This window comes from Callorhinchus milii, unplaced genomic scaffold (genome assembly GCF_018977255.1).
Source record: "Callorhinchus milii isolate IMCB2004 unplaced genomic scaffold, IMCB_Cmil_1.0 Scaffold1, whole genome shotgun sequence".
Lineage (NCBI taxonomy): Eukaryota > Metazoa > Chordata > Chondrichthyes > Chimaeriformes > Callorhinchidae > Callorhinchus > Callorhinchus milii.
The window spans coordinates 113,475,714-113,489,988 of NW_024704742.1; the positions used below are offsets into that span (position 1 = coordinate 113,475,714).

The 14,275-nt window shown below is 39.9% G+C and overlaps 1 protein-coding gene across 1 annotated transcript in view; it reads right to left on the reverse strand.

The window, feature by feature from the left end:
* Window positions 1-4,494: 4,494 nt before the first annotated feature.
* LOC103182711 (versican core protein) overlaps window positions 4,495-14,275 on the reverse strand; it is a 76,092-nt gene continuing 66,311 nt past the window's right edge. Inside the window, exon 9 of the mRNA XM_042331657.1 lies at window positions 4,495-5,720. Coding sequence (XP_042187591.1) covers window positions 4,570-5,720 — 1,151 coding nt within the window. The 3' untranslated portion in view covers window positions 4,495-4,569. The remainder of the gene's footprint in view (window positions 5,721-14,275) is intronic.

The following is a 14,275-nucleotide window of genomic DNA, read 5'->3' on the forward strand; positions in this document are numbered from 1 at the left end:
GAAAAAAATGGAAGAGGATTTTTGTTCAGTGATTAATTGCTTTCACTACCACTACATTTTGACCACCACAAAGCAAAGCAGTAAATATGGATCTTGATTTCCTTCTTCAAAGAGCAGTGCAGGAAGTGGCTTGTTTGGTGGTTTCATCCAATTTCCTGAAACTTTGAGGCAGCAGAATTATTAAGCCAGAAAGGCACTACAGTACTCAAGCTTTCCGAGTGTATATGTTTATGTGACCGTGGACCACTTATGTGTTGTATTAACTGTATTATCCGTTCTGCAACGTATGTTTTGTGAAATTCAGAGCTAGTGAATCCTGAATCCCAAGTTGTTTGGAAAAGAGCTGATAAGCAAATGGGAAATTCTCAATCTAGTTCTTATTTTGAATCCCTCTCCATTTCTGAAGGTGAAAACTCCAACTGGGGTATGATCAGGAGAACGGATAGGCAGCCTGAATCCAAGCTTTTCCAAATCTCACGTGAAACAACAACAACTTGCATTTATATTGTGTCCTTCACCAATTACAAGGAGACATAATTATGGAAGCGAAATCATTCAGGGTTCCTGATCTAGTTGATCGTCACCTGTTGAACATTGCAGAGAGATGAAGGGGTGTGGAAAACTGGTGAGGACTGAATCATCCTTTGCTGTGATGCTCACAGAGCCCAAACCACTCAAATAGCTTGCAAGTGCTCACTGACAAGGGTCACACGTCAATTGGATGACGCATTGCAAGATGAATGGAAACTATTGAACCATTTCTCCCATAAAAGAAAAATGTCTTCCATGAGGGAGACCACAACTGATAACTTTACACCTTTTATTTGAGGTGTGCTAAACTAACAACACTACATGCTGTGATGTGAATCATGTCCCTAGGACAGGTTCTGCAGCACCATTTCTAACGAGTGAATAAGGTTGGACTCTGAAAATCAGACAAGAGAGGATACTTCTGGGAATATTAGTAGAACATGCTATAAATTGATTGAAATATTTTCCCCACGTTTTATTCGAAACAGCACCTAAAATTCTCGTAAGGGCACATTGCTCCCAAAACAGTGATTAAAATGATGACGTTACTATAAATTCCTACATTTGAAACAAATCCCCATATTTAAACAAGTTTGTATTGTTTGCTTGGTACAGTGGTCACCTCTGTCCTTACCTATTTCGCAATGAGCTCCAGTGAATCCTGGCACACAGGTGCAGATGTAGCCAGATTCACGTAGGTAGCAACTGCCTCCATGCTGGCACGGGTTTTCTTCACATAGGTTAATTTTAACTGTAAAAAAACAACATTGTGAGCTGCACAATAATATTATTGCCTTTCAGCCCACAGACAGACAGAATCATTGCTGCCAACCATTGCTTTTAAATGTTTTAAATGCAGGAAGTAAAAAAATTTAGTTATAGTTAGTAATATGATGTGATAATGATCACTAGTGATAACAGAGCTCATTTAGAATCCGTCATTTTCCACAGTCTTTGTAAAGAACAACCTTCCAATTTAGGACTGAATTGAAGGGAGGGAGGGAGGGAGAATTTATTTTTTAAGATATCTCTGATACAAATGATACCTTTATACTATATTTACCAGAGCATTTCTAACATACAATGGTGAGTCGCCATTTTAGTACAGAAGATTGGAGGAAGGAATTGTCTTGAAGGAATTACCTGTTACGTGAACCGTCTGACCATCATCAACATCAACAAGTTGTTCACCAGATTCGCTCTGCTCTGAACTATCAGATTCAGAGGCAGTCATGGAGTCGGTTGTCAAGGTTTCAGTAACAATCTTCAATGCTGTCTGGTTTCGGGTTTCAATTTCATTGCTAGTTAATTCAGATATTTCCTCAGAAGATGAAGTGGGTATTGAGAACATTGTTTCTTCTTCTTTTTGACTTTTATCAGTTATCAGTGACATTGTTGTATCACTGACATCTTCCCCAACAAACTGTTCCGGATCCTGTGAAGATCTTTCATGTAAAAAGGACAATGTTGCTGTAGCTTCGAGTGGTTCTGTAACATTCTTTTCAGCCTTGTGTTCGATCGTTGGCCGGAGGGTTGTGGAGCTAACTAAAGTCTCTTTAGAGATTTCAACATGTACTACTCGTGGTAGAGAAGTCTCTTCTTCTCGAAGTATGGGGTCCCGAGGACCTGACAGTGTACCTCTAACCTGTTCGTGAGCAGTTTCCTCAGGCTCTTTTGTTGAAAATCTATATTCTGTAGTTGGATGGAGGGTTTCTTGAGATGCTTGGTCAAAAAACCCATTGACATCAACAGTTGGTCCAATAAGTATCCGATCTGATTCTTCTTTTGTGGAAACACTGAAAGAAAATGCTGTTGATGGCAAGCTTTTCAGTTCCTTCGATATGGTTGGTTGGACTGTTGGAATTTTCACAATCTCTTCCACATGCTTACTTTCAAGTTCAGACTTTTGTGTGACATTATGGTCTTCATACTCAGTGCGTCGTGTGAAGCTAAAATTGCTGAAAGAACCTTCCGTTGGTAACTGTGTAGAACTTGAAACTTGCTCTTCGGAAGAATACACAACAGGTGAAGCTGCTTCTGTTGGTAAACGTTCTGGGTGAGTTACTTTGGAGACCAGCAAGAATGAAGACTCTGTAGAAGACTCAGCTTTGTCAGGCAACTGGGTAAGTACTACATCTTCGGGAATTAAAACTGTACCTTCAGAAACTTCCTGTAGAGGTGAGCTGGATCCTTCAATGTCTTTATCATGTTGTACTGTGGAGTGGATGTAGCCCTCAGATGGCAGAACACTTACATACTCCTTTTGCTCATCAACCATCTCATATGTAATTGATTTTTCTGAAGCTGTACTCATTCCAGTTAAATCCCCCAAAGAAGTCTGAGCTGTGGATGCACCTGAAAGGGCGTGTGGCACCTCAGTTGTTTCAACAGAGAGAATAGGTTCTGTGGAGATGTCTGCAGGCTTGTGTGATAAAGGTTTGGTTGTAGATGACAGGACAGCCTCCTTCTCACTCTCCTTTTCAATTAAATCTACAGCTGGATCAAGTGGTCTTTTTTGTTTAGGTCTTAGCGTGCTTAAAAGAGTTGAAGAAATATCTCCAGATCCATCAATTTCCTCCTCACGTGCATCACTGAAGGCTTCAGTGGCAATGTACGTCACTGCCTCAGGTTGAACAATTTTGATTTGTTCTGTAACACTATGCAATGAAAAATGTGTTGAAGGTGGGTCAACAGTTTTCACTTCAATCTCTTCATCCATTTTTCTTTTCAGTTCCTTGTCAGCATCAATAATACCAGCTGATATTGTGGGAGCTCCAAATTTCTGTTCCTCCATAATACTGATGCCACTCCCTTTGCCATTAATGTAAATGACACTGATGTTTTGAGTTATAAGAGTAGCATCTGTAATTTGATCGTCTGGCAGTTGATCATCTTCCTCATCAAAAACAATAGCCGGTGGTGCCGGTGACTTGCTAGAAGGCTTCACAGTTCCATCAGGAGCTGTTTCTAGTTCTGTTTTAATGATTGATGCCGTTTCATATTTTTTATGCTCCATTTGGCTGCTTGAAGTGCCATGAATTACTTCTTCGAAGGTGCTTGCTCCTTGGGACATCCACGGATCAGTGATCTCCTTTACTCTTTCTGTTGAAAGAGGCGTCTCAGTAGTTACAGACGGGGTCTCCTTCACATCAATATAGGGAATACTCTGTTCTTCTAGAACTCTGGTTGTCACTGGCACTACAGTCCCACTTATTTCTAAAGTCTGGTCCTTCGTAGTGTCTTTGCTTGCTGATTCAGTGCTAAATGTTTCTTCACCAGAACTCTCCATGTCTGAAAATGTAACATCTTTCAATGTACTTTTTTCTATTGGGATGAATTCTTCAGATGTTGAAGATTTTTCAAACGTTTCTGTGTGTGTTTCTTCTGGCAACTTTGTGCTCGTCTCTAGTGATGGAGTCACGTGTACTCTAGTTACTTCACTGAGAGCAGGTGTAACCATCGTATGGGGTATGCTTTCACCAATAGAAGTTCTAGTGCTTTTCATTTCTGAAGTGGGAATCTCCGTGACCAAATGAGCAATCTGCCTGATGCTAAACACTTCTTCACCTGAACTCTCCAAATCTGAGAGCAGTGAGATTTCAGATGCTAGAAGTGTCTTAGAAGATCCTGGATGTGCTTTTTCTGGAAATTTTCCCACCTCTGTGGTCGTCTTAGCAGTTTCAGATGTGGACAGGCCAGCCTTCCCAAACACTGCAGGCGCAGTAACTGCATGTCCAGCCCTCTCATCCATTGTTTCATTCTTATCAACCAAAGCAGGCGCATCTGTAAACGAGAAACTGACAGACTCTCTGCTGGATACTTCATTGAAATCCTCTACTTCTTTAAAAGTTGTAATTGTGCTTGATCCTTCTGTAGATTTTGTCGCAGGAACAGTGTTATAGTCACTGCCAAATCGCTTTACAGTTGTCGTGGTTGGAAAAATTCTATGTACAATATGCATTTTTACTTCCGTGCTTTTTTCTGAAGATGTCATTTCAATCTCTGAACTGCCAGACGATTCAACAAATGAATCAGCTGTTATTTGTTTTTCTGTATGTTTCTGAAAGTAAGTTGTTCTCCCATATCTACCTGGGCTTCCTCTGTTGTCATTAACTTGGAATCAGACGCAGTTTTGCCAGAAACCTCATCAGTTAAAAACAGTTTAGTTGAGGGCACTGAAGCCGTATCCACTTCAGTTGACTGAAGTGTTTGAAATGTAGAAACCTTCTTGTGTCTTTCTGTTGTCTTTACGATAACTGTGGCTGCTGTGGCTGAAGTTTCTTCCCTCAAAATCTGCGTAGTTACCATGCTGCTAGTTTCAAATCCTTCACCAGAGCTTTCAATGCCTTCTTCAACAAAAGGCTTTGCTACTATGTTATCATCAAATTCAGTAGACTGTAAATCTTCCAATTTCTTTGTTGGGACAGCAGTTTCCACTAGTGCTGAGAGTTCAGTCTGTTTGGTAGGTAACATCTTCGTTGTACTTGTTTCAGTGATGTAATTTTCAGTTCCCAGGGCCACAAAATCTTTTGGAGTTGCTGTGACAATCACAGGGAGCTCTTGCTTGTCTTCGAATGATTTGCTGACTGAGATTTCCTCAGACACCTTTCCAGCCTCTGCCGTTGGATGACCATTTTGTATGGATGATGGGATAAGAACAACTTCTTCACTGATATGTTCTACTGGTAGGACTTCTGTAGCCTGCAGGAATTTAACAACCGTTTCTGATGCTGTTTTGTCAGTGGGTATTATGACCAATTTCTCAGTTGGGACATCTGGCTCTTGTGTGGCATCAAACTCATTTCTAGTCAGTATTTGCGTCTGTTCATCACTGGGTTCTTCAGGGATATCTGTATCTTGCACTGCACTTATTGTGGGAGACACACTTTCTACCTGGTCTCCCTTTGCTTCTTCTCCTTTTCTGACCGGAGGTTCAAATTCCATTTGGCTCTTTCCATTAATAAACCTCAGTGCTGGAGGAACAGTCTGCGATGTGGGAATTTGTCCTGTTCCTCCACTGCCTTCTCCTCTTACGTCAATCTGAATGTAGACAAAGTGAATAGGACCCCCGGGAACTAATGCATCTGTCACCTCCTCATCGGGTGACTGAACATGGAATGAAGGCAAGGATTCTGTAGAAGTTATTCTGCCGTTTGCAATTTCTGCCCCAGACCCTTCCATTTCCAAACCTGAATGTAAATACAAATGAATAATGAAACATTGTGAAATCAAAAAAATTCAGCAATCAATAAATTGTAGATTAGCATAGAAGTGTCTGATATTAAAGCGGGACATTTCTTAGCCTCAATGGACAGGCTCTGCTCTGGATACGAGTTGGGTTGGTCTTAGCTTGCCTCAAATTATAGGAAAAATAAACTCAAATAAAAGACAAAATATATTTCTATTGGGCGATGAACACAAAGGAATTCTGAGTACCCTTTTCAACTGGAGATTATATAGAAGACATCACATATTTTCAGAGTATCCAGAATTGTTAAACACAGAGTTAATTTTGATGCTGTTTTTCTAAAAAATCTTTTAAGAACTACAGAAACTAGCTTGAAAGTGAAAACTGAATTCAACAAGTTCACAAATTCTGTCCCAACAATGAACGTGGGAAGAATATTTAACTGAACTTTCGCATCAAAGGCCACATGTATTGAAACAATTTCTGTGCCTCACAGAATTCAGCCTGAAAGAAGCATAAGGTGGTCCTGCTTGCTCTGTTTCTCTTATTTAGCCTGAGGGCATCTCCAATTCAGTTCAGTGTCTGGTCTCAAAATTGCCAACTCTATGATCTTAGCACAGCTGTGAAGAAAATTAAATGGTATTAGAAGAACGTCTGGCTCTCCAGGATAAAGAGGCAACATTGGCTAACATGACCATCACTGTGGATAATGACATGCTGCGTACACTGTGTAAAGAAGAATAGCTACAAATTGCATGTAATTACTTACTCATACCCTAGAGAGTAAGATCCCTTTTTGTTGACTGCAAGGTTAGTTGACAGTACAGTCAAATCTTTCTTTTAAGTTTTTTTCACCTCTAGTTTTCTTCTCTTCTCCCTTGAAGGCACTAAATCATCCTGACATAAGATTCCAAGGACACCGCATATCCTCTGATTCAAGTGGCCATTCTTATGTGTAAGGGCTAGCAGGCTTTCAATTGCCAGCGTCACTGTCAATTCTACCTTCAACTGTCATAGGACACATGTGAGCTTTCTAACGAGGGTTGCTGGATGACGTTCTGGAGTGAGAATCCAGGCTGATTTTTTCCTTCCCAGCCCAGGGGCACTGGGATCAATTGCAGTCTCCCAAAAGATGATTATTATCTCAGCACGAACTAGGAATCAAAATTGGCACATTCCAGGTCTATACAACACAGTTTCTTTATCAACTGAATTACAAGGGAACAGACGCATATGTAGGTTGTTCTCTAAAATAAGCACTTTGCCATTAAATATTTATTATGAGAAATCCCATGATAAAGATAAACAAAAATGATTTATATTGTTACTGAGACCAGAATGCAGCAGCCACTATCAGGTAGTTCTAATCCAAGCATTGTCCATAAATAGTCCTAAGATTGTGAAGACTATCGAAAAATTCTTACATTTCATCGCAACTTTTAAACCTCTTTTCCATGGATCTTAAAAAGAGCTACTACAGGAGCTTGGGGCTGTGCCTTTGTGCATTTTATTAGGCTTTTGGGGGCTGGTGCCACCATGAATCGGCTCCATTTCTTTTTCCATGAAAATCCTGAGCTCTTTCGAGGAGCCAATCCACCACTGTATCAGACCTAAGATCTTCCCAATATCTTCTTCAGCATACCAAATACCATCAAAATATTGCCAAATGCCATCAAAATGTTACCAAATACCATCAAAATGTTACCAAATACCATTAACTTGCACTTAAATAGCGCTCTGCTCGCAGAGCAGCGTCTCAGAGCGCTTAAGGGTGGTGGAGTCTGATGCCGAGCCGGGGTGGAGAGTATATGCTACAAATCACAAAATCTATTTGAAACAAATCTATTTTTGAAAATTATTTCTGATAATGTTGCTTAAGTTGCAGAATGAATTGTTCAATGTGCTCTGAAATCAAAATCTGCCTTTAGTTTATATAAATTCTGATCTATGGCTAATATTTCTTGGTAATCTAAGATGCACCTTGATCGGGATTCAACTGTACTCTACATCAGACAAAGTTACATGTCTTAAATAAGTACACTGCTTTTCTGGGCTTTGTTTTGTTATTCCTGACAGATTTCCTCTGTCTGTTGTTTATTCATTTCGATCCATTAACAAAACTAATTACTAGTTAATACTGAAAGGTAAAATTAAATAGCTCTACAAATCTACAGAACTGTCAAATAAACTAAAATATTGCAACCTTTTTTACATTTTTGATCTTGGCTCAAATATGCTGCTAAAGACTTCAAAATAACAATTTAATTAGGAGGGAATGGGGAGGAAAAGAGAAGCGGAGAGAATCAGAAGAGAGAGAGAAATCGTCATAGAGGCACATTTTGATTTTATTCCAGGTTCAGCGCATTTTCTCATTGCATTGCAAGTATGCTGCTTGTGGAACCAAAATGTGGGTCAAAGCTGCTAATTGTGGGTTAGTTGAAAACTCTCGAGTCAGCAATGTTGTGACTAATGTAATCTCACAGAAATATTTCAATTCATACCAATGAGACAGCTGATGGAAAATGAAAGCCTACACTGGCATCCCACCTGATCAAGGTCACACCAAGGTTTGAGGCCCACTCTTGTTAGATCTCCCTTCAGAACGTCAAGTACAATCCAAGATTGGAGTCTGGGAGTCCGAGTGGAAAGATAGTTGATGTAGTATATATCTTGTATATGTCTAATATATGTTTTGTAAATGTCTTGCTGACATTTCTTGGCAACACACAATACTGCATGAGTCTTTCCCCTTTGTTATATTTTCAGGCTGTCTTACTAAAATAATTTGGTTCTTTCTGTAATGCCACTGGAATTCCAGCCATCCAATGGACAGCTGAACATGTGTGGATCGAACACTGAAGAGACTTCATGGAGAATAATCCTGAATAGACGAGGGGATAAGAGGAGCAAGAGAGATTCAAAACAAAGGATTAAAGCAAAAAAAAATTCTATTCTGCCAATAGGAATTTCGTGAGAAACAATGAGTTCAATTATACATTGACATGTTATCAATGTCAGGTGAGCTTTGCAGGTGAGAATTTCTTTGTGGATCACTGCTCTGTAATCTATATCCTCTTTTTACCCCATGGCTATCTTTTTGCTAAATGAATATTCCAGGGAACACTCATGAAAATATGAGATGTCACCCTGGCTCAGTTGGTAGCATTCTTGCCTCTGAGTAAGAAGATTGTGGGTTGAAACCCTACATTAGGACTTTGAATTTGCAAACTGGAGACGTGCTGCATTGTCGGAAGAGCCATCTTTCCGGTGAGATGTTAAACAGAGGTCTCATCAGTCTGTTCCGGTGGCATTAAAGATCCTATGTCTCTATTCAAAAGAGACAGGAGTTTCTCCCTGTGACCTGGATAACAATGCCCCAAATAAAATTGGTCACTCACTTCAAGGGTGTTTGTAGGAGATTGCTGGGTGCAAATTGGCTGCAGGGTTCACTTACACTGCAGTAAATCTTGTGTAGTACTTTGCAACATCTTCCTGACGTGAAAGCCGCTATACCAAATTCAAGGATTTTTTTTACTATTGGAAATCATATTTGTATGTCATATCCTGCAGCTGTTGTTTCTTAAAGGCCAAAAATACCAGTTTAAAATTTACCCTTAATTTTTTTTATTGTCAAATAATGGGTTAATAGTGCCATGGGATCTTTGACATCCAGATCCCAAGCAAGACAGGGCTTCAGTTTAACATCTCATCCAAAGGACAGCACCTCCAACAATGCACACTCCCAGGACTACATTGGAATGTCAGCTTAGACTATGTGATTCCAAGTCCCAAAGTGGGGCTTGAACCCACACCCACCTGACCCAGAGGTGATAAAGCTACCAATTGAGCCAACTGACACACAAAGGGAATTTCTTCTAATGTCCTGGCCAAAAAGTTGGTCACTCAATCTACAATCTCCCAAAAATAAAAAATGGTCATTCAATTTGTGGTTGTTTGTGGGTCATTGCTGTGTGCAAATTGGCCGCTGTGTTTCCCATAAAAATACACAGCCGCACTTTACAGTATGTCCTGTGAAGCGCTTTGGGTGTCATCCCACTGTGAAATTAATTATACCAAATAAGGATTATCAATATTATTTTATTATTGTATTTTTAATTTCCCCAATGACTACTGCTCAGCAGGTTGCACAGGGGAGAGGAGTGTTTTCATTGTCAGCCTTTCTTCAGTTTGTTTTTGGAGCATTATCATGCGTATGATTGATATACTGTGATGTAGAGGTTTGAAAGCTGAGTTGAGTACATCCCACATCAATGCTGTACTCCCCACTGATGGTGCATAGCCACTATTGCACACTATATTGACCTCTCAGCGGGCAGCACTTCCATATTTGTTCATCAAGAAAAAATCAGCATAAATTGTCGCAAGCGAGACGACCTGGGTTCAATTCCCGGGCAGGGCAAAACCTTAGGCAAGTTTCCTTACTCTGCACGCCTCTGTTTACCTAGCGGTAAGTAGGAACCCGATTGTTAGTCAATTGGCAGATCGCTTTTCCGGGGGTAATAATCCCTTCAAAATCAATTTAAAAAGTAAAAATGTTGAATTATTGTTTTTAAAAATTTGGTCACTCAATCTACAACTGTTTGTGGGACACTGCTGTGCTCAATTGGCTTACGTTTCGCCCACAAATCTACTGCCGATTCACTTTACAGTATATTCTGTGAAGCGCTTTGAGACATCTTGAAGACATAAGATCATATATCAAATGCAAGGATTATTATTATGATTATTATTCCTGAACATAGAAGTAAATAATAGTTTCTGCCTGTTCAGAGAAAATATTGTGGATTGGCAAATATTTTGCACTCCTGTGCAATTCTTTCTGCTTTTTGAATATATACAGTTGAAAGTAGAATGAAAATATAAGATACCACGGTGAAAATTGTCATATTTCTTGAAAATTTCAATGAGATAATGGCAATAATTTTTTCAATCCTTTTCAGTTGCCTTTCTCACACACTCATTCCTTTATTCCTCATCCCTCAGGTACAAGTCTCAAACATGCATGTAATCCAACATAAGATACCAATAAACTTAGAAAGTTGGGAGCCAATGATCGAATGGCAAAACCAAAGCTTCCAGCAGCAACAGCCAATTTATGTCACACCCTTCATGTAAACTACAACAATAACAACAACAAGATTCCATTTATAGAGAGCCTTTTACGTCGGGAGGACGTCCCAATGTCGTGCTGTGCTTTTCTGAAGAATTCTGTCCCGTGCTCCTAACAAAGGGGACCTCAGTAGCCAACCTATATTGTACCAGTCTTAATTCTTAACTAATTTAGGAGGCACAGGTGGAGACAAGTTGCTTCTTAATGTGAAATCAAATTAAGTTAGTGATCTAACCAATCTATACGGATTCCTTGATCTGTAAGCAAATGCAAACCTAATGTTCAGAATGCCCATGCTTACTGGAAGAAGCAATGTGACAAATGGGCTGAATTTAAAGCAATGTTTCCTCTGTAACCGGACACCGCTAAAACCCTGACATCAGAAAAACCTCTTCTATGTGGTTCCCAATTCTCAGATAATTGCATCAGCTCTATCCACACAGCCTCAGGCTTAGATTCAGATAGAGGAAATAGCTGGCTGCTGATTTAACCTGTCAATAAATCTCACAGTTCAAAGTAAGCTTAACTCACCAATAGTTTTTCCCTATTTCACAGAATCTCTTTCTTGCAAACAAGATTTTTTCTTGACAGGACTGAAAACCCCTTGTTGGGTCCCTGGTTTGTGTGGTGTGAGTTAATCTCTTTGGCACCAACAATGGAGACGATTGAGATTGGCCTCAGTATGTAGCAATGCAGCCAGAGTTTCTGTTTATTGCTCTTGATCACTAGAACCACACACATGTGGATGCTGCATGAGGGGAGGTTGCCCTCACCAGTAATTCACCAAGGTACCAAAGGCCAGTTATGGCGCTCTTAGCACTCTGAGCTGCCACCCTGCGTGAGAGGCGCTATATAAATGCAAATTTTGTTGTTGTTATTTGTGGAATGGTGACTACCTTCTGAAAAGGAGATGTCACAGCTTGACTCATTTGGAAGCACTCTAGCCTCTGGGTCATAAAGCTGTGGGTTCAAGCCACACTTCAGCACTTAAGTTTTCAGTTGCAGTTCTGAGAAGCGTTGCATTGTCATAGGCACACTGCTGTGTACAATTGGCTGCTGAGTTTTGCCCACAAAATACATCTTTTGCACCTTAAACTGAGGTCCTGCCTGCCAGTTTTCAGATAAACATTATAGATCCAAAGATACTATTTGAAAAGAGAAGTGAGTTTCTCCCAGCATCCTGGTCAGCAATCTCTTGGATTGGTCGGTCATTCACCTCAGCAAATAAATGCTACCTTCACCAGCATCTAACATAACTGGCTACAAAATATAAGAACCAGCATCTCTTCAAAATGGATCATATGTCACAATTGTGAAAATAACAACGGATGCATCGCAGGACCTTGCATGCATAATAATGATAATAATCCTTCATTTAATATAATGCCTTATCACATTGTTGAGATGTCTCAAAGGGCTTCACAGAGTATATTGTAAAGTGGATTACTAAGTATTTTGTGGGCAAAACTCAGCAGCCAATTGCACACAGCAGTGTCGCACAAAGTCATAGATTGAGTGACCAAACCTTTTTTTTGAGAGATTACATTCGCAGGAGCTGTTTTGCAACTATACACAGTTACTTGGATTACAAGCTAAAATTTGTAAGTGAATTTAGTTCTAGGCTAGATACGGTTCAAAGGTTATGGTGCGTTCGTAGCTTCTTACATCTGAGCTCCAGAATCCCAGCCAACTCAAAAGGTTAAGAGTTCAAACCCCAGGACTGATTGGCAATGTGTGGCGGCTAGCCCTAATGAGACCTGTTCTACCAGTTCTTTTTGAAGCAGCTAGTACCGCACAGAACATTTTATCATTTTATCCTAGGAGAAAAGCAGGAAGTGCCTTTAGTGTTAGCTAGCACATCAAGCCACACCAGACAAGTGATCCACTGATGTAGCAGAACCCTTCACTACACAACAGTATTCTAAGAAAGTGGCCTACATTTATTTCACTCTGCAAATACACTGCATTAATTTCCCCTGGGTTTTTCTGATCAAACCTAAAAGGCTGCCAGGAAATCATTTTGTAAATCGGAAAGAGTTTGATTTTCTAAAAGCTTGCAATAGAAACACAGCTCACTGTTGTGTGTATTTGTATGATCGCAGACCATGTTGTTTGTAGATCCATTTCAGTAACCACATGAATTTCTGCCACCCAACAGAAATATTCAGCGGAAACCACAATCAGTCCCAGGAATAAGACATTTCCATTAGGCTAGTGAATAATAATTAGCATAATAATAATCCTTGCCTTTCAAAATGCAGTCACAACACTACAGTAAATTCTGTGAAGTTGCTTTGAATCATGTCCCGCTGACATGAAAGATACAAGGATCACAACGTCTAAAAGGAATTTACTGTAAATTGCAGTTACACTGTATTTGTAGGCAAACAAAACATGAAGTGAATAATCATTTTTTCTGGGGGATTGTAGGCCAGGAGATCAGGAGAAACTACCTTCTCGAATAGTGTCACAGGATCTTTAAGGTCCATCGAAACAGTCAGACAAGGCCTCAGTTTAACGTCTCGTCTAGATGGTGGCAACTCTGCAACTTCCCCATTGCTGCATTGAAGTGTCGGCCTAAACTATAATGTCAGAGTCTCAATGTGGGACTTCATCCCCATAACCTTCTGATGCAGAGGCCAGAATGTTACCAACTGAGCCAGGCTGACACCTGCAGTGATTACATTTGACAGTTTTGGAAATGTGCCTATTTGGAATGATAGCCAAGGTCTGGCTCCAGGGCTACTGGTAGAATATGGTAGGAGTCCTGTTGCTCAGTGGTTAGAGCATTCGCCTCACAAGCGAGAGACCTGGGTTCAATTCCCGGCAGGGCAAAAACTTGAGCCGGTTTCCTTACTCCACATGCCCGATAATCCCTCAAGAAAAAAACAATAATAAAATTGGTCATTTTAATCCACGACTGTTTGCGGGACAGTGCTATGAGCAATTGGCTGCCACATTTCGCTCACAACTATACAGTCAATTCACTTTACAGTATATTCTGTGAAGCGCTTTGAGACATCTAGAAGACATGAAAAGTGCTATATCAAATGCAAGGATTATTATTTTATTTAATATAAGATGGAAAGCATGTTTTTAACAGAAGTTGTCGTGAGACAAATGTCTCCCCAGTGGGTTTAAATTGCTACATTTGCAAAAAACACAACTTGGGAATAGTATTGTAGAATTCACTATAAAATTTGATTTTTTGTAAAAAAAAAAGGGGAAAAAATTGGAAAACAATCCAAATCTTGAAGGCTTCCAAACGCCAATTTTGCTTTAAAATGTTTTGAGTGGTTTCTTGGCCAGGAAGACTTCCCAAAACGCCAACTAAAGGTCTGAAATCAAAATGGATCTTCAAGATTTAGATTTAATGCACAATTTCTCATAGCATAGCCTACAATTTCAGGCTTGCTTGTCTTCAT